General features: G+C 49.6%; 11 protein-coding genes across 11 annotated transcripts; 4 read left to right on the top strand and 7 right to left on the bottom strand.

Moving 5' to 3' along the window:
• Positions 1 to 87: 87 nt before the first annotated feature.
• On the bottom strand, positions 88 to 690 carry N7503_006256 (uncharacterized protein; the record flags this gene model as incomplete). The annotated part of the gene is made up of 2 exons (XM_057065803.1): positions 88 to 627; positions 682 to 690. The coding sequence occupies 2 exons, from the start codon at positions 688 to 690 to the stop codon at positions 88 to 90; spliced, it is 549 nt and encodes a 182-aa protein (XP_056921272.1).
• Positions 691 to 1,914: 1,224 nt separating this feature from the next.
• On the bottom strand, positions 1,915 to 3,503 carry N7503_006257 (phosphatidate cytidylyltransferase; the record flags this gene model as incomplete). The annotated part of the gene is made up of 2 exons (XM_057065804.1): positions 1,915 to 3,417; positions 3,492 to 3,503. 2 exons carry the CDS (start codon positions 3,501 to 3,503, stop codon positions 1,915 to 1,917), a joined length of 1,515 nt encoding a protein of 504 aa, XP_056921273.1.
• A 339-nt stretch (positions 3,504 to 3,842) lies between these two features.
• N7503_006258 (baculoviral IAP repeat-containing protein) lies at positions 3,843 to 6,669 on the top strand (the record flags this gene model as incomplete). The annotated part of the gene is made up of 5 exons (XM_057065805.1): positions 3,843 to 3,997; positions 4,055 to 4,351; positions 4,408 to 4,517; positions 4,576 to 5,902; positions 5,923 to 6,669. Exons 1-5 carry the CDS (start codon positions 3,860 to 3,862, stop codon positions 6,667 to 6,669), a joined length of 2,619 nt encoding a protein of 872 aa, XP_056921274.1. The 5' UTR covers positions 3,843 to 3,859.
• A 242-nt stretch (positions 6,670 to 6,911) lies between these two features.
• N7503_006259 (U4/U6-U5 snRNP complex subunit SNU23) lies at positions 6,912 to 7,692 on the bottom strand (the record flags this gene model as incomplete). Its single annotated transcript, XM_057065806.1, has 2 exons — positions 6,912 to 7,608; positions 7,685 to 7,692. 2 exons carry the CDS (start codon positions 7,690 to 7,692, stop codon positions 6,912 to 6,914), a joined length of 705 nt encoding a protein of 234 aa, XP_056921275.1.
• A 336-nt stretch (positions 7,693 to 8,028) lies between these two features.
• Positions 8,029 to 8,505, top strand: N7503_006260 (uncharacterized protein; the record flags this gene model as incomplete). Its single annotated transcript, XM_057065807.1, has 1 exon — positions 8,029 to 8,505. One exon carries the CDS (start codon positions 8,029 to 8,031, stop codon positions 8,503 to 8,505), a length of 477 nt encoding a protein of 158 aa, XP_056921276.1.
• A 1,266-nt stretch (positions 8,506 to 9,771) lies between these two features.
• N7503_006261 (blue light-inducible protein Bli-3) lies at positions 9,772 to 10,523 on the top strand (the record flags this gene model as incomplete). The annotated part of the gene is made up of 3 exons (XM_057065808.1): positions 9,772 to 9,975; positions 10,037 to 10,445; positions 10,501 to 10,523. The coding sequence occupies 3 exons, from the start codon at positions 9,772 to 9,774 to the stop codon at positions 10,521 to 10,523; spliced, it is 636 nt and encodes a 211-aa protein (XP_056921277.1).
• Positions 10,524 to 11,173: 650 nt separating this feature from the next.
• On the bottom strand, positions 11,174 to 12,823 carry N7503_006262 (transcriptional regulator SPT3; the record flags this gene model as incomplete). Its single annotated transcript, XM_057065809.1, has 3 exons — positions 11,174 to 11,179; positions 11,233 to 12,060; positions 12,113 to 12,823. The coding sequence occupies 3 exons, from the start codon at positions 12,821 to 12,823 to the stop codon at positions 11,174 to 11,176; spliced, it is 1,545 nt and encodes a 514-aa protein (XP_056921278.1).
• Positions 12,824 to 13,920: 1,097 nt separating this feature from the next.
• dph5 (diphthine synthase) lies at positions 13,921 to 14,912 on the top strand (the record flags this gene model as incomplete). Its single annotated transcript, XM_057065810.1, has 3 exons — positions 13,921 to 14,055; positions 14,140 to 14,264; positions 14,315 to 14,912. 3 exons carry the CDS (start codon positions 13,921 to 13,923, stop codon positions 14,910 to 14,912), a joined length of 858 nt encoding a protein of 285 aa, XP_056921279.1.
• Positions 14,913 to 15,484: 572 nt separating this feature from the next.
• N7503_006264 (putative MFS transporter) lies at positions 15,485 to 17,516 on the bottom strand (the record flags this gene model as incomplete). Its single annotated transcript, XM_057065811.1, has 2 exons — positions 15,485 to 16,638; positions 16,691 to 17,516. The coding sequence occupies 2 exons, from the start codon at positions 17,514 to 17,516 to the stop codon at positions 15,485 to 15,487; spliced, it is 1,980 nt and encodes a 659-aa protein (XP_056921280.1).
• Positions 17,517 to 19,492: 1,976 nt separating this feature from the next.
• N7503_006265 (arylsulfotransferase family protein) lies at positions 19,493 to 21,646 on the bottom strand (the record flags this gene model as incomplete). The annotated part of the gene is made up of 3 exons (XM_057065812.1): positions 19,493 to 21,256; positions 21,329 to 21,457; positions 21,533 to 21,646. 3 exons carry the CDS (start codon positions 21,644 to 21,646, stop codon positions 19,493 to 19,495), a joined length of 2,007 nt encoding a protein of 668 aa, XP_056921281.1.
• A 2,207-nt stretch (positions 21,647 to 23,853) lies between these two features.
• On the bottom strand, positions 23,854 to 24,834 carry N7503_006266 (sulfotransferase family protein; the record flags this gene model as incomplete). The annotated part of the gene is made up of 3 exons (XM_057065813.1): positions 23,854 to 24,289; positions 24,353 to 24,629; positions 24,690 to 24,834. 3 exons carry the CDS (start codon positions 24,832 to 24,834, stop codon positions 23,854 to 23,856), a joined length of 858 nt encoding a protein of 285 aa, XP_056921282.1.
• Between the last annotated feature and the right edge of the window lie 2,868 nt (positions 24,835 to 27,702).

Consider the following 27,702-nt stretch of genomic DNA (forward strand, 5'->3'; position numbering starts at 1 on the left):
ATAGAAAATGGGTAGGTGAACTTCAAAAGATTGACTCAAACGTGGATAACAACGCATGATGCATGCACAAATTGTCAAAGCTAAAGCCTAGTGGTTGGTTCGAATATGAATCAGCATTTCCCGGATAAAATCGTGGTGAGTCTTGTGATCACAAATGCCACCTAGTCGTGGGTTAGGATGCACTGAGCTGCGCCAAAAATCTCGAATTGTTGATGAAGCCTCATGGTAATAGTAGAATCGCAGGCAGTTTCCTATCGCGACGATTCCATATACCGGTCTTCTGTCCGGAACGGCTCGAATTCCATGGGTAGCTGCAGTGTATTGGTGTAGCTGAGCAACACCTTCGCGCCACACGGAGGGTTGGGTTTCGCCGCCAGCACGCTTGCATTGGACAATCAGGAACTTTGTCGCACGTCTGGCACCAGGGAGGTAGTGAAACACGTGCAAATCGGAATATCCTCGGGCTCCAGACTGCGAGGTATGTACATCTTGAGGCCGAACAATGTAGCCATTTTGGGGGGTAAAGATGGAACTCAAGATGGCATTCCATACCCCATAGACAATGCTCTCATGCCCGGCACGAGGAACACGGTCGATCTCTTCACGAACAGCTTGCATATTGTAGTACTAAACATATATATCAGTAATGCGAAAACCTTCCGTGGACAACTTTCGACTTACATTGGCCATGATGAAGAAAAAAATGGTTGGAAAGAACGTGATCCTCAAGCTCGACCTGTTGCAATCTTTGAGCTTTATATATCTACGTAGCTCGACTATTCACTTTTTCTTATCGAAAGTGAATACATGATGTCTCTTATTTGGTGCGTTGACACCACTGACTAGTGAATAAAAATATTGAAGAGGTATTACTACGGATTGATTCACTTAACAACTCCAGGGATTGAGAAAGGCTTAGAATCAAAGTGGCGCTATTCACCAGAACTTCTTGCTTTCTGGAACATATCATCTCGCAACAAGCATTCAACAGGCTAGCTACATATGCCTCACTGCCAGGCCTCTCGTACCCCTCTTGAAAATTACCCCACTTATTTACAGCGACTATATGTGAATGACCTGTTTTGTGGTTTTGTTTTTCGCGTAGATGTTATCAACTTTGATGCAAGTAGTGAATTGCATGGTAGTGGATTATTTCAAGTCAAGATATATAGCTTGAATATGAGGAGTGAAGCGGAGCAATCTATCCCCATTAAGGTCCTCATGACTCACAAAATTATAAGTAGGCAAATGACTGCAATCAGATGTAACTGGGAGATTGAATAGAGAAACAAATCCTTCACTCTACAGGCTCAAAGGTCTATTGCAAATTTTTCGTTGCGTGGCCGATTATCATCTAGAGGGGAGCAAAGTAGAGCGGCATGCCTAGCATCCATCCTCAAGCGCAGAACAAGTGAATTGTTTGTCCCCCTTCCAAGGCTCAGATGTTATCATTGTTTCTAGGGATTCTTAAACCCTTGGAGGGTGGTGACACTGTAGAGCACCATCCGACCTTACCCTAGTAGCAACAGAAAAATGGCTATTATTCCAAAGTCCTAGACGACTCAGGTTCAAGCCCTGGATTGAACGATGCATTCGTTCAGCAAAATGGAGAAATAAGAGTGACAGTGTTCGGGAGCGATAGTATGTTCAATGGAACATAGTTTCGCCGTTCTTGCTAGGTAACTTGATTGGTTGATGTACTGCTTAGGTGTGGAGAATGTCGGATTCGTGATAGTCACAACCTTTGGAATGGCTTTGTATATTTTATTGTCAGGAACTGTAGGTGCATTTTATTTTTGCAGATGCATAGATGTTGAATACAATGATTGGAACACAAGGGCCACACAAGGGCCACACAACGCCCATGAATGCCTGTCTACTCCGATGATTCGTTCAATATGCCACAATTTATCTTTACTCCTTCTTTTTGTCAGCATTTGTAGTCGCCGCCTTGGCAACTAGCTGAGACTTTCTGTGCTTTTCCCGCTTCTCCTTGATATAGTACCAACTCTTGCCAAGACCTGCTGTCAAGGTCCCCTTGATAGTCTGGATCGTGCTGGGCCATCGGATCGTCTTCTTAATTGCCGTAGACACCTCCCCTTGTAGCTTCTCATCACTAGCAATCCGGCGCTCAAAAGGACCTCCCTGGGGCCGCCGAACGATATCTTGTGTGTTGTTGTTCTCCGCCATCATCTTATTGAATTCGGCGCGGGGAATCGCATAGCGGCCTTGGTATTGGAAGAACAGCTTATCGCGGAATGATTCAGGAAGACGGCGGACCATGTTTCCGCGCCGGACCGGGTCCATGTCCTGTGCCATCCCCATGATGGCATCTGGGTCATCAATCCAGTCATCTTGGCTGCAGCGCGGATCTTGGAAAGAAACATTGGGTAGGGTGTTGATGAGAGGGGCATATAGACGTCGGAAGTGTGCCATCTGTCCGGAAACAATATTGCGTACCTTGCCGGGATCCTCTGCCGATAGCACCATTCGCAGGTCGCCCATGTAACTGATGCCTGCGATGGTGCTATAGAGTTCAAACTCGCTAAACCGCTCTGGAAGTAGCAGCAAAGCCACCCGGAGAGCAGACAAAAGGTTCATCTGATTGGCCAATCGGACCTTGGGGTGGTCGCGAAGGATCTTGACGGGCTTTTGCAAGCGCCCGGCAAGGTATAAGGTGTCCCATCGGGTAAGGTCCTGACACAACGTGTCCAAATTCACAACGCCATATTTGATAAGCGTTCCGCTTACTGTAACATGGGTGTTGAAGTATACACCGGCTCCAAATCGGTCCTGGACTTGGGAAACCGCATATGAACCAAGGGAACCCAGTCCGGAGTAGTGATCGCGATGTTGATTCAAATTCAGTGCGTGCCAGTGTTGAGAGTATGACACTCCAAAAATAAAATCAATCATCTTCCCGGGCCCCTGTTGCATCTTCTGAATGGCAGCCGGCGCTGATGGATGGGTTGGGGTGGAGGAAACTGCACTGCCATTCTGCGCGAAGACTCCCGAACCATAGGCGAATGCATAGCGGATAGGTGCCCGGAATTGCCACAGAATTTGTCGCAAAGCTTCCTTGAATTCCTGGTTGATTATCATGTGCTGGTTGACTCCGAAGTCCTTGGATGGAAGCTCGGAGAAGTTGGAAATTTGGAGATTCGGGTTATGGTCCCAATCCGTCTCGGACAACGAGGAAGAGGTGGAGAATGAGGCAGAGGAGGATAATTGAGAAGGAACATTGTATAATAATGATGAATTGGAAGGACTGGCATTCGCAGATCGGATCAAAGGAGAGTCTAGAGTCGAGCGGGAATCGATTGCGAAACAACGAACTGAAGCGGGCAACCTCGGGAGAGCCGAGTAACGAAGATGAGCCCTACAGAGAGAGCTGGGAATGCTACCCCGGGAAATCATCTAAGAACAAAGGGAATTAGCAAGTCGTTCTTTCCCTGGTCTCGATTTTCATCAATTAGGGTTCAGGTTCGTACAGCTGATCGCATAGGCGCGGTTCGGATAAGGAGCGGAGCGCACGGCTCAGGATAGATCAGAAAGATCAAAGAATATCACAGTCCCAGATCATGGAGCGTAAATGAGAAAAGTCAATGGCAAGAGCAGATGGGTTGAATTAGTCCCACGCTGGCTCAACAACAATTCCCAAATCCCGTGAGTCTGACGTCGGAATCGATGACATAATATTATCACGTGTATTCGCGTTTCGCATAACAACGCTATCAACAGTGTAAACAGACCGCATCAACATCGACCACCAACCCCGCGCCCTCGAAAACCAGCACCGGCTTTCGACTCCCGACCTGGGACTGAGGACCGACTGTCCTATTTTCGATTAGATTACATCATGGGCTCGGAAATGGACACATTCGCGGCCCGCCTGGCCAGCTTCGATGTTGTACTCAAGCCCGAGAAGCGAAGATCTTCGGGCGTCAAAGGCCCCAGATTCATCGCATGGCCTCATTCAAAGCCTTCCCCTGCAGAGGTACAATTTAATGAAGTAGAATGTTGATCTTTCATCTCTAACGCAAATTAATTCTAGTTGGCGCAAGCAGGCTTCTTCTATAAACCCTACGAAAGCAACCCCGATAACACAACATGTTTCGAGTGCGGTCGCGCATTGGATGGATGGGAGGAGGAAGATAACCCGATAACGGAGCACCTCAAGCACTCTCCGGACTGTGGATGGGCGATTACTATGGATATTCAACAGAACAGCTCCAATCCCTCAGCTATTGAGGATCCGACCAGCGAGCGTATCACCCAGGCACGGTTGGCGACATTTGGCTCGGCGTGGCCCCATGATGAGAAACGGGGCTGGGTCTGCCAATCGGAAAAGGTAATTCGGTTTTTGGTCTCGTCTTCATTTGTATCACACTCTGATGAATCCGACAGATGGTCGAAGGTGGATGGTATTTCTGCCCGACGGAAGAGAGTAATGATTTGGCTACTTGTGCCTACTGCAAGCTCTCCCTGGATGGTTGGGAACCCAAAGATGATCCATTGTGAGTGCCGATGGCTCTTGCCTATTACAAAGTGCAACAGACACTAAACCTTTCCCAGCGAGGAACACTATCGTCGCGCACCAGAATGCTCCTTCTTCGTATTTGCGCAACCCTCCGGAAAGAAAGGCAAAGGATCTAAATCAAAAAAGCCACGCGTTTCCAAGACATCTTCTCGCCTCTCGACCCAATCAGTCGGCACCACCACATCCGAAGCCCCAGAGGACCTTGATGAATCAATGGACCAGAGCATCATGTCACAGGCCAGTGTGAAGCCGAAAGCCACAAAGAAGGGAGCGAAGGGCAAGGGCAAATCCACCAAGACCAAGAAAGAGGAAGTTGAAGCCGAGAGCCAAATGGAGCTGGATAGTATTGAACAAGTGCAGCCGGAGCCAGAAGCCCCCAAGACCAAACGTGCAGGCCGAGGAAAGAAGAGGATCAGCGAAGAAATGGTACGGGATGAATCTGAATCGGCTGAGCCTGGGCAGTCGTCGATCGAGCCACCGTCCAAGCGCCGCAACACAAGGACCCGAAGCAGCAGTAGCGTATCTCAAACCTACCACCACGAACACGATTACGAGATGCCAGATGCGGCGCCTGCAGATGAAGTACCCGAAGAAGAGCACAAGAAGGGCCGCAAGGGATCGAAGAAGGGCACTAGCAAGAGCCGCAAGGCTTCTGATGCCTCAGCCGCGTCGAAGTCTACTTCCAAATCCCGTCTACCCCGTGACTCAGAGCTAGATGCTGCTATCGAGGCAGGTCTTGAGACGGATGCACCGGAGCAGGTCGAGTCTGAACCCCCGGTGGAGCCAGAACCCGAGCCGGAGCCCGAAGTCGAGCCCGCCCCTCGTGCTTCGAAGAAAGCCAAAACGAGCAAGAAAACCAAGGCCGCCAAGGCGGCTGAGCAACAAGCACAGGAGTTGGAAGATCCCATGAACTACGAGGAGCAGCCTGCGAAAGAACCAGAGGCCATTGACGAACCCGATGTGGATGCGATGGAGATGACCGAGGTGCAAGTTGAAGCGGCTCCCAAGGCCAAGGCCGCCAAGGGTTCTAAGAAGAAGGGAACTAAGAAGAGTAAGAAAGAAGACAGCAAGTCAAAGGCCTCGGCATCGCGAGAGTCTTCTCAAAACAAACCCATACCTGATGACCAACCTGTGGATGAGCATCATGAATCATTCGTATCGGTCGAAATCGTCAATCAACAGCCTGAGCCGGAGTCGGAGTATCAGCCTGAATTTCAGGCTGAGCCCGAATCGAAGCCACAACAGGACCCAGAAGTGAAGACTCCTGAGAAGCCTGTGACAAAAAAATCATCGAAGAAGGAAGACAAGGCAAAGAAATCCAAAAAGACTAAGAAGAAAGAGCCATCTCCATCCCCTGAGCCGGTGATGGAGGAGACTTTGAGGAGCCCGTTGCCGAGCCTGAACCTGTGTCTCCATCTGCAGATGAAGAATGGGGAACACCGGATGATTTACCAGATCAAGTTGAGATGGTTGCACCCGAAGAACTTTCCCCAGAACCTTCCCCAGAGCCGCAGATAAAACAGCGGACGCCTGTACCTCCCAAGACGGTCAAACGGTTCAGCGATATTCCCCAGGAGGAGCATCTTACCGAGTCTATTACGAAACCACAAGTGTCCCGAGGCAGTATGCAGAGGGCATCTCGAGGATCTAAGCGATCTGTTTCACCCCTCCCACCAGCCCGCCAGCACACACCATCAATGTCCCCACAATCCTCTGATGCCGAGAACCGGCCCCCATCATCTCGACCCTCGACATCCCGCCCAGCTGTCCCAGCAGTGGAACCGCAGGATCGGACTCCGCGGGCAGCAGCCACCCCATCACCATCTAAGCGCAATTTCAACGGTGGTTTCGCGGCTTCGGGTCATCCTTGGACCCCGGTGGACATTGATGAAGCCCTATTTGGAGAGGCTAGTGACAAGGAGAATGCCGATCTTTCTGGACTTTTCAGTGGCATGAAGCGAGGACTGACTAGTCCAGAGAAGAAAATGTCCGTGGAAGAATGGATCATGTGGAATGCAAAGAACGGCGAGGAGCGGCTCAAGCGTGAATGCGAGCGGCTCGTCGGTCAGTTTGAGAAAGAGGGTAGTCGAGGCATGCAGCGACTCGAGGCCATCGAGTGTATTGATTAAACGAGCATACGTGTTTCCTTGGTGTTTTGGTCATTTGCTTGGATATGGGTATGGTGTCTTCTGGCGTCTTGGGGGTGGTTTATTATGATTGAATATGGTCACATTTCTTCAGCTTCAATTATCCAATGACAATACTATTTGGTTCACACTCATGTGTTGTAGAGAGAAAAGAAAGGTAAAATATGAGCCTAAAACGCCATGGGTATCATAAAAGAGGCCGTATCCCCGGAATCCAGTCATCCTCAGGCGATGATCCCCAGCCGGCCTTCCCAACCATCATCTTCCTTCTTGACACCATCACCACCCTTCCGACGCTTCTCATTGCGCTTGCGCCTCCGTTCCTCTCTCTCCTTAGCATCAATCTCCTCCCGCTCCCGCAAGCGCTCTCCAAGATCCAACTGCCAAGCCTTCCTCTCCTCTTCCTCCCGAACTCTCTTTCGATGCATCAACATCCTCAACCGCTCCCGCACCTCTCCAACCGAAGCTCGCATCACATCACCACTTTGTCCAGTCGCGATCAAATGCTGCTTGCTATTGTAGTGCTCCACAAGCTGGATATTATCCTTGAACGTAAGGTCACAGTCCGCGCAGTAGAATCCCGCTCCACGTCCACGCTTGCCGAGTGCTGATCCGGCCGGCACGATGGTTGTCTTTCCCACCATCGACGCCACATCTAGCCGTGAGCTACGGGCAGTCGTAGCCTCGAGGGAGCTGTAGTCGACCGGGGCATGGTATTTTTTGCCGAGTAGTTTGGCTTCGTAGCGGGCTTTGCCTTCGGCTTTGCGTTTGGCTTCTTCGTCGGCGGCCTTTTTGGTGTATTCTTCGCGATCCCAAGTTTTGCGGAAAGCGGTATCTGAGGGGCGCCGGCGGCGCTTTGTTTGGACATTGTTGTGGTTTTGTGTAAGAGGAAGCTCGAATGGTGAAAGTTGGAGGTAAAAGCTTGGTATTCAAGGTCCGCAGTGGCGGCATTAGGTAAGCGGTCTGGTTCAACCTTGGGAGGGTTTTCTGTGTTTACAAAGGCATATGTTAACTGTACGTGAATATATTTGCTACTTATTGTACTTGTAGCATCTACGCACTTATTCAAGGAGAACTATGGCTGACTGGAACTGTGGACTTATTCAGTCACTTCGTTGCTGCCTTTGAGTTACCCCGATCGTAGGCAACCTCCAAAAATAACCCTAACATGTATACATCTCCTAACCGAAGCAATAGCGAACTTCGACTAACTCACAGCGGTAAGCAAGTCAATGTGACCGAAACACAGGCAGCAGTGTTGTGGACCTTCATAAGCAAGTCTAGACCGGGGATCCCTCTTTCCACCTTAGCCTCATCTCATCTTCCCAAACAACTACAAATATGCAACCTCCAACATCCTTACCACGGTCTGCAATGACACCGGGAGTTCTATTCCTAGATCTCCCTCCGGAAATTCATATGCAAATCGCCTCTTTCCTCTCTTACCCAGATGCGCTCGCTCTAAAACACACCAGCCGCCATTTCTACAACATGGTGTATACAGGCGTGCATCTCAAAGTGAACTGGCTCGTTGAGCGTTTCGAACGCAAACTTGAATGTCCGATGGAGAAATGCTCATTACGCACCGATGAGGTCTTCTGCAATGATCGGGTTCGTCGCATCATGGAACGCCGCCGGTGGCATCTTGAGTGCCGGCGTGTACCGGGTGGTTGCTGGGTGATTGAAGGCCAAACTTGTCGGAGGGATCTGATACCATCTTGGTTTAAGAGAAATCGGGTACAGGAGCGGATTGAGCATGCTGGAGTATGGGTGCGAGAAGGTTCGTACATGAGTCTTGCTGCGTTGGAGTTTGATTGATCGCTGACTTGGTATTCGGAATGCAGCTGTCATTGTCGCTATAATCGCAACTCTGATCAAGATATTCTGTATTCTTTTCACATGGTGAGTTCGGCTTGGCTTTGAAGCGGCACGATTGCTAATTTCGGGAAAAAAAGGGCTTTACCATGGCTCACCGTTGGCCTTATCCTTGAGTCATTGGCTGAGAGCTCTGGCATGGAATTGTTGCAATCCATGCATGTATTGGTGGTGGAGACAATTCCTCAATGGGCAATATTCCAAAGTTGATCGGGTCCAAGGATCTGCCAGCTATTAGCTTCAACACGTCACATTCTCCCGACCAGACATTATTTAATCGTTGGAAAGTGACATGGGGCTTTCTTGACTCTTGAGATGTCACCAGGAGCATAATGATAAAAGCAGAGGTAGAGATGGTGTTGACTTGAGAAATCACCATTTGCATGCATACATGCAAGCCCCAAACCTACAGCGGGCTCACATCACTATGGAGTCAAGGGACTAGTTTTTGAAGAACCCACTCTATATCGTTCTGATTATTCTATTCTTGCCGATTAACATGATATAATGTCTAATGATTATTGTCTATGAAAGCGTCAGAGAAATAAAGCATGCCACAATATCCCGTACTCATCGTGCCTACTACTAGGTAGATTTCCAAGGCGAACGACGCATTCATGTCAACGTAGTGATGGAGATAAGCGGATGTACTACTAGGACTGGTTGCTCTATCCAATCAGGGATGAAAGAGTAGCGACTCTTTTTTCAAGTTTTGAACTGAAAGGAATAGATGTATCTAAAATGCATGAGACTGTAACGACCACAAAAGGCAATCGGGAGGGCCGCTCCAGAATCTAGAATTATTAAGAGTCGTAGTTTATCATTAACATCTCTTTTCCTCTTTTCGAGTTCGAACCGGGAACCCTCGCCATCGAGTTTAAATGAACTTTCAAGCTTAGCGTGGAACCTAGATCAACCTTATCTTCCGCTTTACATTGAATAGATCCAAATCCTGTATTGATCATGATGTACGAAGCTGTGACTAAGAGTTTCTCATCGGAAAGGAAATCGCTTTTCCGTTGCGTGATCCTACATGTTAGAGTTCCCAATCCGGATTGGAGTCACTGACGTCACAACGACGTGTCTGTGTATTTTCCAAGATCGCATGCAGACAGGAAAGCTATATAACCTTTCATTCGAGCTAATCTCATTTATCTCCAATATCTTATCTTATTTTCATCAATTCATCAATACATCAATACATCAATCATGTCTACCGCCGGCTCTATCAACACTAGCACGGGCCAACATCCCGTGGATCCCTACAAGACACAGAACTTCGAGGACCCACCTCTGCCTCAGAAGATCGAAGACCTCGCTGCTTTTGTTGCTGAGGTCAAGTTTGGTATGCTTACAACAAAGCAATCGGATGGTGAATACTTAGCTTCGCGATGCATGGCTTTAGCTGCACAGGTATTCCTATACCTCCACCCCATCGTATCTTCAAACAATTATACTGACCACCACCTTGCAGGAACATGGTGGCATTGACCTAATTTTCCACACAAACCTCTTCTCCGGCAAAGCAATGGACCTTGCTGTCCACCCCCAAGAAACAAACATGTCCTTCCTTGACCCAATTAGCGGCGCCTGGGCCTCCATCTCGGGAACAGCGAGTGTCGTCGCAGACGCAGACACAGTACAGAAATACTACTCACCCGCACTCAAAGCCTGGCTGGGTGACATGGGTGATGGCGTGCATGATGGTGGTCCCACTGATCCGCGCATTGGCGTGATTAAGCTGGAAGCCAAGCTGGCGACGCATGTTGTTGCACGAAAGGGAATTATTGGGAGAGCGGTTGATACCGTCAAGGGAGCTGTGCAGGGCAGTGTTCCTCCCGTTAATTCGATCCGAGAATTGAGTGCTGAGGAGTTGGCTGAATGTATGTTTTCCCTTGAGGATTTGAATTTGAGGATTTGAGGCTAATCATGATACAGGGCGCCGTACTCATCAAACATAAGTTGGACATTTTGTGGAGGTCATTAACTCTGTATAAAGGGCTTAATCTAAATGAAAGTGACACCTAACCGAAAATCTATAGGATAGGAATGGGTTCACAAATTACAATATTAAATTTTTATCTACCCTCCGGTATAGCTTTCATCAATATCGCGTTTGATTTCTGCCTAGACACGGAATCAACATGGGTTGGTTTTTGATAGAATAGTGCTGGGTTCATTTACCCACCTTTGCTCCTGAAAGCTCTCGTCAAACCCACCAGAAATTGTCCCTTCTCCCCGTAGTTCCGTTTAGCTAGATAAATCCATGTTGATGAGAAGATACCAGACTGTTAGTCTGGTACAACGTCAAGACAAGTTACAGTACTTATATTGTCTCATCACGTAGACATAGAAACCAGAATAGTCTACGGCACAAACATTTATCTGAGAGATCGGGAACCCGAAATGATCATCACTACAGCAATATTATACCTCGTACTGAAGAGAAACGGAATGGCTTACAATTCAATTCGATTGTAAGCAGCAAGGCACCTCTAGTAGGACCTGAATATGGAGAAAATAGCAAACACCACGGAAATAAAACAACAGGGGTATCATGCCAGGAAAAACGCCGTCCACAAAAACACATGAATTACACTCCCCAACTCAATCAAATCTAAAAATTAAGTCAGCAAGAAGTCAGCAAGATTGAGCCAAAGGGATACTAACCAAGCGAAGAGGCAAACGGGAGGGCACGCGGCCATTGTGCAAGAGCATAGCGATGGTCTTCTGCGGCGTGGCCTGCAGCTTCCGGTAGGCCTCCCGGATGTGCCGGGGCTCGATTGGCGTGCGGCCTTCCTCGGGAGGGTCGAACAGGCCGGTCTCGCGCTTGCGCTTCTTAGCGCTCTCGCCGGAGGTCTCGGCGCCACCGCGGTTCTTCTCGTGGTCCTCGCGCTCCTTGACCTTAAGCGCCTCCTCGGTCAGGGTCTGGACGATCTCAAAAGTGAGGAAACCAAGAATATCAACAATGTCGTCGTTGGGCTTCGATTCGGTGACAATTCCGAATCCAGCCCACTCACGGAAGCGCTTGCTCTTGCGGTATGTAAACGACGCTTGGCGGCATTCTGACCAAAAGACATACTCCTCTCTGGTCATGTGCTTGGTACGCTCATCAGCAGCAGCCAGACGCTGGAGGGTCGCGTAGTTCTGTTCTTCCTCTTCTTCGTCCTCTTCATCATCGCGCTCGGGAATCTGCACTGAGAAATAACTGTGCACATCCCACGCCAGTCCGACCTTGGCACGCTTGTTCTTGGGCTTTGCAGCTACATCCTGCGGGCCAGCAACAACACCTGCCGCATCGTCAGCAGCGGCAAAGTCTGCCGCATCGGCGCCACCCTTGTCATCAGAATCCTTGACGTTCTTGCGGACATCCTTCCAGGACAGAAAAGTGCGCAGACGAGAGACTTTCGCTTTGTCGTGTCGAATCAGGAAAATAAGATCATCAGTTGAAATGGAGCGAGATCCTCGACGAGTGGCCAGTTGGGTGCTGCGGCTCAGCTGTGTCATAATTAGCTAGACGACAATGATATATTGGGTAGATAAAACTGACGATCTCAAGGACTTGCTGACGGGTGATGTCCTCGATAAGAGTAGTCGATTCGATGGAGGGCTCGGCAGTCTCTCCGGATACGAACATCATCTGGCGGCGAATCGTGTCAACAATCTCATCAAATATCGACGAATCGGAATGCGAAGAATCGGCGTCGGCTTCTTGGTTTTCTTTGGCAGACGAAGACGAGAGGCCAATAGTCCCTGGACTACTATTCGTGTCCTGGTCTTCATCCGCATCACTTGCTCCAGAACTCTTGAGTCTCAGCTCAGCGGAGATTTCAAATGAGTCGTTATCTCCGCTTGATGCAGCAGCAAGGGCCTTTGATTTCTGGAAAATCCGGGCCTGGCGTTTGGTGATACGCTTTCGTCGAGTGTGGTGCTTGCGCTTTGCTTCAGCGCCGGACTCAAGGTCTGCATCGTACGTGTCTGCTTCCATGTCTACTTCGCATGGCATACGCTCCATGTAGAATGCATCAGGGTTCTGAATCTCGTTGAGATCAAGCTCATCAAGTTCAAGTTCATCGAGGTCAAGGTCATCGAGATCATGCAGAAGCTGTTCATGTGAAGGCCATTCTGGCTGCCGGGCAATCCTCAAATGTCCATCCTCGGACACTGAGAAGGGGCCATGTTTGGGCAGCTCGAAACGTGCAGCCTCGATGTCCTCAGGCGAGATGTGAACAAGGCGAGGGTTGAGTCCCTTATCAGCCATTCTGAATGAATGGGAAGGAGGTATGATAGAGAAAGATGCAGAGGGGTGGTGTCGTAGTGATGAAGTCTCACGACGGAGAGCAAGTAAGATGAGCCCCGAGCCCGAGCCCCGCAATCAGCTCGAAAGCAGAAAGGAGGCAACGAGTTCGAGGGGGGGCGTAGCTATTGCAGCTCCGTGGACAAGAATGAGGTTCTGAGCATGAAAAAAGTGGATAGATGGAGGAGGTGGTAGATGGTAAGTGACAGGTGATGAAGGCGAGAAAGCCTGCGCAGGTGTAAACAACCTCACTTATCGATAAGGCAGGGTGTGCGTTATGAGGCCATTCGTTCCGTCACTCGCTCGACGCATCACTTAACCCATACCGCAATCTCCAGATCTCGCAGCTCACGACGATGAAGGGACAATCTTTCAACCCAACGTGCATCAAGCATAAATGCGATACGCATTGGCACACAATGCGCCACATGACTTTCAACGCATTAATATCCTGCAAATAGCACCCTTAATGCCGCAGTCGAGACATGCGCGCAATGCGCCAAAGACGTCAGACCAGAGGACCACCCCCAAACTCGAATGTTGGGAAGAAAACCAAGAAACCGAAAGCCGAAAAAGTCGCCGACTAGAAACAATCGTTATGAAGGGGAATAACTAACCTGTTGAATCTCCTGCCTATACTTGGGTTGACGATCGGAACTCATGGCGACGGCTTCTCGCTACCGCGGTAAATGTCCTTGCGACGGAACTGATACCCCAAGGACCTCAAGATCACAATTATACAGGGAGCTTTGACAATTGAAGCTCTGCGGCTGGAACGCGATGGGAGACGAAGGAAAACCCCCTGCGAGTGAAAGCAGGAGACTGTGGGACCGAACGACTTGGAGGTGGAAGAGGTGATCTAATAAGGGACGAAAGGAAGGTTAAGTTGGGGTCCATCTCGATAACGATACGCGATAGCCGGATCTCGGAGGTTCTTTTCCGCCGAACCTCTAGGCGGTGATTCAATCTGCCGCGGGGCAGTGAATTATTTCTCATGAAAACGAGGGGAGCCAGATTGATTAAAACACTCAATTGATCTATTTTGATTCCCATCCTACACCATGTTGCATCTAGTAGGACTCGGTCTCGCTGATGAGACGGATATCACCGTCCGTGGGCTGGAGATCGTCAAGCGTGCCGAGCGGGTTTACTTGGAGGCATACACTGCCATTCTTCTTGTGGACAAGTCGAAGCTTGTAAGTGTCTGCTCGGGGTCCCTAGGGGCTCAATTCGTGGATTTCTGGCATGATATCTAATTCAAAATCTATTGATTTTCATAGGAGGCATTCTACGGCCGACCAGTCATCGAGGCAGATCGCGAACTAGTAGAGAGTGGCAGCGATGAGATCTTAGCTGATGCAGACAAAGTCGACATCGCTTTCCTTGTTGTTGGCGATCCATTCGGGTAGGTCACCAAGTCAATCTGCATATATACATACATCTGACAACCGCCAGCGCAACAACTCACACTGATCTCGTCCTCCGCGCCCGCGAACTCAACATCCAAACCAACGTCGTTCCCAATGCCTCCATTATGTCCGGAATCGGCTGCACTGGTCTCCAGCTTTACAACTTCGGCCAGACAGTCAGCATGGTCTTCTTCCTCGATAACTGGCGCCCGGCCTCATTCTACGACCGTGTGGCTGAGAACGCTCAGATCGGTCTGCACACTCTCGTGCTGCTCGACATTAAGGTGAAGGAGCAGTCTATGGAGAACCTGGCCCGTGGTCGTCGGATTTATGAGCCTCCACGTTATATGACTGTTGCGCAGTGTGCGCAGCAAATGTTGGAGGTCGAGGAGGACCGCAAGGAGGGCATCTGTGCCCCTGATCGTCTTGCTATGGGAGCTGCGCGGGTCGGAGCGCCGGATCAGAAGCTTGTCGTCGGTACTTTGACTGAACTGGCCGAGGTGGAGATGGGAGCTCCGTTGCACAGTGTTGTGCTCCTCGGACGGAGGACACACGACCTCGAGAGAGATTACATTCGGCAGTTTGCCGTTGATCAGGCTACTTTCGATGCCAGTTATGCCAAGTACTATGGAAAGAGTTCATGATATACCCGTGGACCCAAGACATGATTTAGATGAAATATTTTCGAATGCATATTTAAGGTTGAGCTTTGGGATTTGAATGTTTGAAGATGTTCTATTATGATTTTGAGGTATATAGCAGCACAGGAGTTTGAGTCCCTCTGGATCAGATACCAGACGGAGATCCGGACTCTATATTCTAATGACCACATGGTGTCATTCATCCGTCACCGCTCGCTTCAAACCGAAGATAAGAGAGATGGCAGGTAAATATATGAAACATGAAAGCAAGGACGCCGCGTAGACATTAGGCAAAATGAAACATAAATGCCGGAAGAAATTGGCAATGCAAAAAGGGAAATGGTATCCAGACGAGGCAGAAAATGGCAAAAAGACACATGCAGAACGCCTTGGGCTTCGTGGGGATATCAAGTGGCTCTGCCATGGCAAACACTGCGATCTCACCCGGAAGCCCACGGCTATATTCTAGAAAGCAAGAAAAAAACAAAAACCCACCGCACCGACACCGGATGACATGCAAAGTGTGAAGCAATGTACAGCTCAAGCGGAGAACAAAAAATAAACGTATCACATCACTAATGTCCATGTTCAAGGACCTCGTCTTCCTCACCGGGGAGCATGATCTCATGGCCAGAGCCTTCGTACACGAAGATGGCAGCAACGCAACCGAAGACGGACACCAAGGCAATTAACCACCAGGCGAATCCAACCATGCCAATATCCAGGCCGTACCCGTACCACGCACCTGAGAAGATGGGTCCGATGGTTCGGAAGGCCGAGGACACGGACTGGCCGATACCGTGAATCGTTCCGAGGACCGATGGGTGTGGGGAGCAATTGTTCAGAAGGATGATGGAGGTTGGGAGGGTGAAGGTTCGGGCAGTGACTTGGCAGAAGAGCACAATGATGATCCAAATCCATACCCAGGGGCCGTTGGCCTGGCCGGGGGGTGGGGTGGAAGAAGGAGCCAGAGCGATATAAGGTGCCAGCGCGTAGGCCAGTGGGAACAGGGAGAGGAAGTATTGGTAGCTCTTGGCCGTACCCAATCGGCCGTTGATGGAGGGATAGATGGTAAATTGGAGGAACATGCCGATAACACCGAGGATAGCGGTCGCGAAACCAACGCTCTGGGGAAGCATACCCAAGCCGCCCGTGAACATGAACGGTAGGCTCTGGGCGGGGCTTGCCGGATCAGCCGAGTCGTAGCGGGGAGTAGACAGGAACAGCAACCAGAGGTTGTTGAAAGCACCCATCTGGAAATCGAAGAAAGCCTGAGCGCCGAGGGTGCACAGAACGTTCTTGGTCCAGATGCGGCGGAATGGCAGAGCACGCTTGACACGGATAGGCTTGGATGCCTTCTCCTCAAGCTCGTAGCTCTCGGAGCGATCCAAAGCTCCGGCAAGCAGGGGACCATTCTCCTCGTAGTCCCGGAAAGGTAGTCGGGTGTATAGAGGCGAGGAAGTACCTGCGACACGTCCGACAATGCGAGCGAAGATCTTCATAGCGAAAGATCCCAGGCCCGGCTTGCCCTTGCAAGATAGCAGGGTCTCTTCCAATCCATAGGCCACCAAGCATGCACAGACTGACAAGAAGATGAAGTTGGCAAACATGGGTAGAGAGTACGGGTAACGCTCTAGCCACTTAACACCAGTCTCACCCCCGAAGGACGAGTTCGGCCCGAAGAGGCGGGGGTAGCTCTTCACAGGGTCGGCCAACATACCACCCATAACTATAAAAGACATCAGTATAATTTCTAATTTCCACTGTGTAGAAGAACTTACCAGGACCAAATAGGGAAGCAATGTTAAATCCAATAGGCAAGATCAAGAAAGCGCGCGAATGGAATCTCTTCTCCTTCACGTTCTCCGCAATCATAGTTCGGATAATTCCGACGGTGCCGTTAATAGCGCCGCCAAACGAACGCCAGAACACGGCCTGCGCAAAGGACGTCGAGAAGGCCACACCGAGACACGAGACAGCTGTACCAACCAGGCCTACTAGCAGCACGAATCTCCGACCACCCCACTCAGCATCCGCCACACGACCCCATGGGATGGCCGTCGCAAACTGGGCCGCAGTGAAAGCGCCCTGGAGGATACCGGCCTGGGTGGCCACGTCGGAGTCGGAGAGGTTCTCATCGAAAGACTTGAGCTGGTAGAACATGTATGCCTGCAGCGAGGCGATCTGCAAAAAGTCGAAGACACGGCAGAGACCTAGTAGCGCCAATTGGCCTTTCCGGGGCAGCGACATCCAGGTGACTGGGGCCGGACGAGGTGGTTGCTCGGGCAGCATCGACTGCTGCATGGCCAGGAGCTGACCCTGGCTCTGTGAGCGGCTGCGCACATGTTGGTTCTTCTGACCGTCCAAATCCATTGAGGTATTGCGGATCATGTCGGGGTCATCGAGACTGGGAGCGTCGGGGGAGGAGGGGCTCTCGTCAACGCTGGCGAGGGAGAGCTGGGATTCGCGGCGACGTCGGGGAGGAGGAGCTTCGGAAGGTTCGCCGTTGCCGATGCCCTGGGTTAAATGATGGTAACCGCTCGACCACGAAGTCGTACGCGCGTGGCGGGCATTACTCGTTTTATGGCTCTGGGACCTCGCAGGCATGACCCAAGAATGTATATGTAAGCCGGAACTAAGAGAGGAGCGCCGATGGAGACCGAACGACGTCAGGTTGCGACACCCCTTCGGTTTCGTGTAATTTTGGTTTTGAAAGGGTTTGGGACGACTTGTAATTGGTCCACCACAAGTGAGGAGAAAATCAATGATAGAGAGGAGTTGGGTGAGAGGATTCTCTTTCTCAGTTGTAGAAATGGGATGAAGAAGAAAAGATCGTCTTTTGTTGCCGTTTCGTATGCAGTTGGTTACTGGATCCCCTTTTCTGACCCGTTGTACCCAGTACAAAAGGAAATTAAAGGAAAAAAGAATAAAATCTAAATGAGAAAGGAGATGATCGAACCTCTGAGTTTACTCCATACAGTTTATTCCACGGGTGGACCAAGGGGGTGAAAAGAATATCCATGGATGTCATCTATACGTATATTCAATGTACCCGTAGACAGGGCCCTGGATGCATCTATTCTCTTTGATATTGTACTACATTGTCTATCCATGTAGCAATCCATTTCGCACTGGGTAGCTCTGCCTTATCGTCAGATCTGTAATAGAAATCTCGTATTTCATACTTCATACAGTAATACGGAGTTCTGATCGTCCAGACGGGGCTTGCGACGACCGATCCACTTATATTCCCGAGTCCACCATTTCCTCCCTTACACTGGATCGTGACTCGTCAGTCCAGGCCGTGCGTCTCCGGACAGGTCTTGGCAAGCCCTCAAAACGAACCATAGTGGAGGAGGCGGACAGGCCCTTCAATTTTAGCGTCTCGTATAATTTACTGCAAATTAATTCAAAAAACAAGTCTTTAAGAAGAATCGGGTATAGTGTCCGCAACGGGGCCCTACGTAATTCTCTTACTTGGACAAAGTTCGCGAAGGTTTAGCGCGCCTCTAGAAGCTTTGGGGCTTGGAACTGGGGCTTTACGCGGCTTCTTTCGATTCTGTAGTAATTTATTCCCTTTTCGTACTGGATCTTATCGCCGCCACCAAACGGGTCCAACCGCCTCTGAGGTTCTATGAATATAATAGGTGGATAATAATGAAAACAAAGGACGAGAAAACAGAAGAAACCAAAAAAACCTGAATTAAATAGGGATAGCCGATACTCTAGCCATGGAGAAGACAGGTGTCTAAATCTCAACGGGGTAAATGATCGACTTTCGTCCCGAGTTGCTCGATTGCACCGGCACGACGCTCCACGTTTCAGCTCCGTGACAGCAGTATCAGCTATACAATCTATCTACAGTAACGGAGCAATCAAGTCTTTGGATGATACTGTTACAATGAAACAAATGAACCGGCTGATTGATCCCGCACGAATTGAATTTGCCCGAGACCCTGCCACAAAAAAGAGTACAGAATACTTTAAAACTCTTTTCCAATTCTATTGATAGGCGCTCCTAAATAATAAAAAAACAGGGTTCTACAATCAATCAATGCTCTCGCCCCGGTCCACGTACAGGGGGCCCCTCTTTTTCGTTCCTTGAAGTGTTCTTTAGCGACGAAAGTCCGTTTTCGGGGTGGGGATTACGAGTTCGCCCTTTTCGGCGGAGTGGGATTATGATCTCTCTTGCTTTTGGGTTGACCCCATTTTCTATTGTAGGGGGCAAAGAGGCGAGGGAAAAGTCCGGAAGCGCCGCAAAGGACGCGTACGCCAGGGACCTACGTATGGTCACGTATTGTACAGAAAAAGTAAATTCAAAAAAGCATTAACTGCCGGCTCGGCTTTGATAGGATTACATAAGGACTCGGGATAGTGTAATTTGGTATTTGTATTTCTGTAATTTTTACAGTTGATCAATGCCATTTTGTCCACAGACCTCAGAGATCGTCGGGATGTATATACGCGGGAGAGTTAAAAGTCCCAACATGAGAAAGAGAGTTTAAAACAAATGACAGGCCCAAGCAATGCAATGCAGGTGTACAAGGTGTATCAGAGAAAGAAAAGAAAAATGAAAAGAGAGTCTACTCCGTCCGCTGTCGTCTGTGGTTTGGACTGCGATCCGCGAGTGGCAAGTAGTGACCTTCATCCCCTCCGGTCCACCGTTTCCAATTCCACCAGGGGAGATCGCTGGTGTGACGGGGATGGGCTTTTCGTTCAGCCATGCCGTTCAACGGTTCGGCTGATTCATCATCTAGCGGATCCAGCCGCTGTTGTGATTGATAGTAGCGGAAGCCGTAGTAGGCTCCGCCGATGATGGGAAGTACTAATATCACCACGCCAATCCAGAGGTAGATAGGATTGGAGGTCCAGCTCTTGTGGTAAACAGGGCTTGAGACATGCGGGAAGCCTGACGGATATTGCCAGATCGCCCCGTCATGCTCCGGATCCACCCACGGCACGGTATTAACACCCACAGGCGGGATGAACGGGCCAGCATGTTCTTCACCAGGGAACCCGTATCCGGGCGCGTCCAGACAAGTCTCGTCTTGGCAAAACTCGCGCAGCTCCGGCGATGGGACAAAGGTATACTTGATCTCGGATCGACCAAGGACGACACCGTCCTTGTCAATAGCCTCCGCGCGGGTCCACGGGTAGAAGCTAGTGTTGGTGTACTCGGTCTCAAATCCGGTCTTCTCGATGTTATCCAAATGGGTCCAGGGTCCAGTCATGTTGGAGGCTCCAAAGAATCGCCAGTCCTGGACGCGCGTGGCGCCATTCCAACTGACATAAAATGTTGTCGGCGAAAACGGATCCGCAGTCCGGGAGTATGCCCAAAGAGCAGGCGAATCAGTGGGGTTACCTTCCCACTCGAATTTCATCGCCCGGTAGTTCATGACCGGGTCGGCAGCAATAGTAGCCCAGAATACAATGTTCCCTTCTTCGTCATGCTCCGAGATGTAGCGGTTATTTCCCCATCCCATCATCACGTTCTTGTTCGGCAGTCGCTGGAGGTTACCCTGGCTGGAGCTAATCAGATCGTGAATCAAAGGACGATAGTCGCGAATCTGGAGGGCTGTGTTGTCGACATGGTCGATAAGAATGATCATGCCACCAGAGTAGGCGTGTGTCCGGTTGTATCCGTTAAATCCGTTGTTATACAGTGAAACCACCGAGTGGGTGGCGTTCTCGAAAAGCCAGCGCGCATCGTGCTGCTGGGAGAAACTGAAGTTAATATTGCGGAACGTAGGCTTTGCGCCGTGCAATCTCCAAATCACCGATCCATCCTTGCCGGAAATCTTGTAGATGGCGCAGGTGTGTCGCGAAGAGATCAGGTAGTCGCCGTCGGTATTCTTGTCGATCGAGTTGATATGGAAGTAATCCCAGGGCTCGTGCACGTTCAATCCCGTTCCGGAGGTATCCGTGTGGGCGGGATATGTGTAACTCATGGATGGATCGACGTGATCGAGAGACCGCCATTCAAACAGCACTTTGCTCGTTTCCACGTCCACCTCCTGAAACACGCTCTCCATCAGCCAACCCACGCCAGTCTTAATATTCCACGGGGTCATGTCGAACTGGCGCTGCTGGTAGACAGTCATCAGGGCGCTTTTTCCGTTGTTAATAGGCATGAATTCGTGCATGTCGCTCGATGCCATTCCGCCGCCAGGTTGGACGGATCGCGCGATGCGGTAGGTGTTGTCCATAATAATGCCATGTCCGCGACAGTAGCCTTTCTGCTGATTTCCCTGGAAAAAGCACAGATGATCGGTATCCTTATATTTGCATACGTGGAATCCGTGGGCATTGCCCGGTCCTGATACACCCCAGCCGCTCCATACTAGCTCCTAATCAGTCGCAAAAAAATCCAAGTCAGCGCTTCCGGTTTATCTGTGGTCGCGGGTGGGTTCCAATCATACTCCTTTGTTGTCAAAGATATAGGGGCCCGGATTCTGGGCCTCGTAAGGCGTGATGAAGATGTAACCGGGGGCGAGCTTGGACTGGTCGCTGTGCTCGACTTTGAAGATGGGAGGGTAGATATCGGGCCTCTGCGTCCAGGTAAGGTTAAAAATGGTTCACCCAAGGGTGGAATGGCGTGATCGGCATGTTCAAGGTCTACTCACCGATTTATAGAAAGACACAGGATTCTCTGCGACGGCGCCGAGGACATATAGCAGCAAGCCGAGAAGAACCGCGAAGGAGGGCGTCCTCACGGAGGAATGAATGGTGGCGACCATGGATCCTCCTTCACATCACTCCACTCGACAAATAAGATAAAGATGTCCACAAGGATTTGTGATTCAAAAGATCATGCAAGGGGATATATGAAGCATTTACGGAAGATTCCATCAGGAGAAGGATCGACGGAGAGGGGAGGAAAAAAGGGTACGAGGACGGTCCACCATCTGTCACCAGCGGAGTAGGAAACGGTGGAGTGACGACGACAGGTGACGATTGGACGAACCACAGTGATTTCGGCACCGATAAAGCCGCAGAGAGTGCTTATCTGCTAAAGGCGATTTGCCAAGAGAGCCAAGTTTGGTAGTACATGAGCTAGTGACGAGTGCGGGGGGGTAAACGATTCTCGTATATTTTCTATGGAAGAGGCAGCATTACTCAGATCACTGAAGTCATCTAGACGATCGCATTCTCCAGCGTCGATTATAATGTCCTGGTTGTCCCCCTTAACGTGTTCCAGAATCGGAACTAGAGGGTCCTGGCCCTTGGAGAGTTGTTACCGTATGGTACGGTAATTCCAATAGCCCCCCAGGCCACGTCATGCAGCAAACTAGATCCCAGCGCTTATATCCTTTGTACCACTATGTATCTGTAAGGTATGATAATTTACCCCCTGAACAAACAATAGCGCAAGCTATATGCCACATATTTAGTCCGATAATAATAGTAGAACCTTGACAAAGGATTGAATCGAACATGCGCCACAGTTGAAGATTTCCACGTGTATGTGGCTGATCTTCCGTCTTTGACCCAGTTTTTCTGTTTTTTCGGTTTTTTCGTCTTTAGCTCCGAGGCGTACGCCACACGCCGCATCCAGCTTATTCGTACGCGCGGTCTGTTCCAGATTGCATACGCAGATGCATGCGGTCTATTCGGTACAAACCTCGGAGTTGACTGTATCACATGAGTTATGAATTGCACGCTCTATTTTAACCGGATCTGTATAACCGGATCATTAGATTGTGGATGCAAACGGAACAGGGTCCAACCCGTTGTAGTACTATAATTGTCTGCAACCCCGGGATTGCCCAAGTAGATCATAATTAATACCAGTAGCAAGTCTAAATATACTGAATATATGACGATGTGGCACAAAAGGAAGATACAAAGTACACAGAACTAAGAACTATCCCAAGTAAATCTGGACTGATATCCATAGTCAATAAATTGATGACCCTATTAAACGTACTATTATAAGTTTACGTATACGTTTAGTAGTACGACTCAAAAAAGTAAATTGCCCAGTGGTTCGCCAAAAAGAAACCCTTAAAATCCGTACACATCAAACTGCCCTACGCGCCATGTTTCAATTTTCGCAAGCTGAATGACGTTGCCCTTTGCGACCAATCAAACCCACTCTGCAGAATAGAAAGAAGGTAAACGCCGACGAAATGGAATACCCTTTCCAGAAGAGTAATTACCCCCTTTGAGAAGTGCCAAGCCGCTAGTCGGCCAAGCAAATCTCCCTGGCATTCGGTGTTACAGTACGAGTACGAGTGGTTCTCTGTGGGTCTCCTCGTTCCTCTTGAGTACGTTGACGATTACGTTGTTGTTTGAGCCCCTGATTTACACTCCGGTCAAGAATAGGAAAATGGAAATGGGGACTCGATGACCCTGACGAGATTTAAGGGATTCCAGGGAGTGAGTTGTGGGTTGGGGTTAAGCTTTGCGGTTTCCATGATTTTGGTGGGGGCTAGCAGATGGGTGAGATCCATGATTCATGATTCATATATGATCGTACATGTCATATTTTCTTTGAAATTGTATACGTACTGTAGACCATTGCGGCGAATGCAAAGTACTGGTTTAGTTACATTCTAAAAGTCTACTGCAAAAAATCCAAGGTCGCCCCTTGCGTGAATGCACAATAACGTAGATGTCATTTTTGTAATCCGTTCCTCAGCCGAGGATTCTCCAGTATGGCTCAACCGATGCAAAATAACAAGCACCCAGGGTGCTAGGAATGAAAACAACAAGGGTTCCCAAATATGAGTATGTACCTAAAGAAATTACCAACTGATTGCAACCACATGCAACCGTGACAGAAAAGGGGAATATTATAGCCGATAAACAAATGGAACCGTGGCCCTGAAACAGAATAAAATATAGACCACGAGGCGTACCCCGCTTCAATATGCGCCTGCGCATACTGTAGGGAGCACAAAAGAATGTTGCCCTCTCATGGAAGGGCACTCGTTATGGTTATTTACCGAACGAAGCGCTTCCAGGCCATAGTAGCGGCCAGACCAGTGGCGATGAGGGTACCACCAACAGTGACAGCCTGAAGAGCGGCGTTCATCATTTGGTGACGGTTGCGGGTGCTGCAACGCTTGTAGAAGTCGGCCATGTCGTTTCCGCGGGGGAAGGGAGTGTCAGGAACCTCCTCTCCGAGGAACTCGGCGAGAGGACCCCAGCCGTCGTTGATGTTGTACTCAAGGAGACGATCGGCAGGAACCATAGCGCGAACCTCAGCAACGTGGTCGTTGTAGACCTGCTTGCCCTGACCGGGGAAGTCACCACGGAAGAAGGTCTCGAAGAACTTGTTCAGCATGGGGTAGTACATGCCGGCGGCCCAGCTGAAGTTCGAAACGAACTTGTGCTCGGGGTCGCTGACACGCCAGAAGACGGTCTTCATAACGGAACTGTTTCCCGGGATTCCTATTAGCTAAACTGTTTATAATGCGGATTGGATGGATTAAACATACGCGTGCCACGGGTCAACATCACGGGTGGTCAGGATAACCTTAGCATTGGGGTAGGCCTCAATGAGCTCCTTGGCGAAAGCACAGGCGGGCCAGTCACAAACGGCCTGGCAGTCACCCAAAAGCTGATCCCACTCCTTGCGACCGAACTCGCCAATACCGTGGTACTTGGCGTTCAGGGCATCGTGCCACATCAGGCAATCAGGCGGGTTCTCAACTGAAGCGCACATCATGTGGTAGCACTTTCCGTAACCCAGACGCTCCAGGGCCTTGCGCATAGCTAGTTGAACACCAGGTCAGTTTGGTGCCATTGAGCAACACCGTTGAAATCTAAACTCACAGGCAGTACCAGTACGGCCAACACCGAGGGCCAGAACCTTCATAGGCACAGTGCGGTGGCACTTGCGGCGATCAATGTTGGTGTCATCGGTGAAGATATCAGTCAAGGGCTGAGGAGCCAGGTTGTCCGAGAGCATCAAAGACATGGTGATGGAGTATGAAGTTGAATATACAACCTGTAAAAAGCTCTGGAAAGAATGAAGATGTGAAAAGGAAAGGGGGAGATCGAAGTGGATAAATAAGAAATAAATAAAGAGGGGACCGACAATTGGAAAAAGTCTAGAATGGGGGATGGAGTAAGGTTGATATGGTGATAAGGGGAAAGGAAAAAATAAGAGACCAAGAAGGAATAAAATACGATGATCGCAAGATCGATAAGTTGCTGAGAGTGGGCATCTGTCAAGTAATGCAACGCCAATCAAATGCAGCGAACCACTCTTTCACAGTTCCAAGGGCCATCGACCCCCGCGAGTGGCGATGTTTCCACTCTCCCTGCTGTCAATCCCTTCCTGAATCTGGGTGGGCTGTGGCCATCGCACCCTGGTTTCTGATCGATTTGGTTATTTTTGGCCTTGCATTTCTGAATCAGTCCGCGTAGACAGTCGACGTTGGTATTTTTTCGCCGTCCATGAAAAACGTGTATATGAGGCGCGGACACGACGTCACAGGCTGACGCAGGGATGTTAGGGATTGTCAGGGGGTGGGGACTGTAATGGGCTTGTCACACGGCGAAATCTCCGTACACGCCCGCCAAGACCGCCATCCACGTACACTCGGTAAGTAACAGTACGTTGCATAGCGATCAACCACAATTTTCCCGGGTGTTGGAGACGATCCGTGCGGCTGTCAATGCTGATTGGTTGGGAAGCGGGGGAGGCAACGCGTCCCTGGAGAGTGGGGAATGCGCCTGAAACGGGAACTGCGTTAGAGTATGGAAATTTGCATTCCAGTCTGTCTTCTCCGCTTTGTTCTAGAAATGTTGTAATTCCATGGGATCCATATACTGTATCCAAGGCCAGGATCAGAACCAGCACCAGGGCCAACGTCGTAGGTTATTTGAGATAAGACAATAAAGTTCAAGTTTCAGGTTTTCCGTGGCTGCTGAAATCTGAACTCTGTACTGAGCCGATCCTGCTCTGGGTCCAGGGGCACGAGACAATTGGATCCAATGTCGGGTTCCGTACAATAACTCAGTGGCGCACCACTAGCTCCGCGGATTGATTGCGGTTCGACTCCTCGTGGTCGAGACCAACGGGCACAAAACGTTCCCACTTCGCCAAGAAAAAAGAGGGAATTAATCACATTCCCGTCGGTGATCAACATTGGCCTCAACAGGGTTTCGACGGTGATTAGGTGCGGGGCTTCATTTGAACAGTCGGGGCGGTGCAAGGGGAAGGGGACCCAGTTCCCGACCTGCAAAGGTTACTTCCGTTCCAAGCTGCTCCAAACTGCTCGTACGGAGCAGTTTGACCCGCGTGATCGTCCCGGTTTTGGAGCAGCGATCGGTTCAGGGTCGTCGATAAGCGGAAGGTGATGATCAGGAGCATTTGCGGTGTGTAAAATTCTGGTGGGAGCTGTAGCGTTTGAGATCTGTCAAGAAGGGTACCTAATAAGTAAACGACTTGGTGAGTAATGCTTGGTTGGTCCTGGCCATCACAAATTTCCTATCCTCCGATCCCATCATATTGAGACCAAAGAATTCTGTAGTTCTGTGAGTTTGTATTTTGTAGTTCTGTAGTTCACTTCAATGTGGAAAGTAAACATTTGAATGCTTGAGGGGTAGAAAAAGGAGACTCAGGGTCTCCAGGGTCAGTCAGGGTCCTGCAGGGAGGAAGGCTGATTATATGGGGGATGCCAAGACCAGGCCACCATGTTCGCCATCGATGAGCACGATCACCTCACGCGGGTCCAAGTCGGTTAGGGAAGCCGAAGAGGTTGATTTTAGCATTTCCAACCTAATCAAAGCTTAGTTGGGTGCTCTGAGTCAATGGGAACCCTCATTCCCCGCCTGATATGCACCGGCAAAGATTTCGGCAGTTGGTTGGAAGCAGGCGGCAACATTCAGGTGATGCCATTTTCAGGGTCCAATTCAGGGTCCAGGTCTCAGAGTTGGTCCAGGTGAGGAAGTGAATACGATGTCCAGGTCTTGGCATTGGCTTTCGTATTGGTCGCTGATTTCGACATTTCCCCTGAAGTGTAGGGATCTGGTGGAAATTGCTGAATACTTTAAGCTGAGCAATAGACTTGTCTTAAGACATACAAATCAGCTTGATAATCCTGGAACGATAGATGTACGTCTAGGATTATCTAAACAGGCATCAATGCAGGACAGCAATTGATCAGTAAGCGCATCAGACTGGGTTGCTTTCTGCTGTATCTTATCACCCGGTCCGGAAACACATACTATAAGGTATATAGATGTACCGTCCGCACGTTGATCGTCTTGCGGCTCGGGTACTGTTGATCTTTTGGTCTTATGGGATTGTAGATCTCAGCCATAGTTTGAATCCTTGAGTTCTTTAGATCTGCATTCAAACCAATATCGAGAATGTATACAACTCAGGGAAATCAATCGTACTGGAGGTTTCAATATAAGAGATGCAGAGGGTACAGAACAGCCTAAAAATCTATGGCCCCTTACATTCGAATCGGAACCTCCAATTATGCTCTGGATCTCGGGGGAAGAGAAAAATACCTGTAGTCACAGATATCAATGAACCCTGGCACCTCTACATCACCGGGTGTCTCTTTCATCCAATCCACATCAAATATTATTCATTATCCGAGGTATGTACACCCTTCCGGTAGCTCGTAATCTGGAAACTCTGGCTCCTGTTCTTCATGAAGATATTTTTGGTGGTCATGCACTGATAGATCACGAAGCCCCGGGTTTTGATTCCATCCTCGTCAAGAAGCCTCTTGAGCTGGACAGCTCTTCAGCCTGGTAGACATTAAGGCTTAGTTCATTGGATGGTATGAATCCAAAGAACTCTTCGTCTTGCAACTATGAGCGC

Source organism: Penicillium pulvis, assembly GCF_028828015.1.
Source record: "Penicillium pulvis strain IBT 33274 chromosome Unknown contig_3_segment0_segment0, whole genome shotgun sequence".
In the NCBI taxonomy this organism is placed as follows: Eukaryota; Fungi; Ascomycota; class Eurotiomycetes; order Eurotiales; family Aspergillaceae; genus Penicillium; species Penicillium pulvis.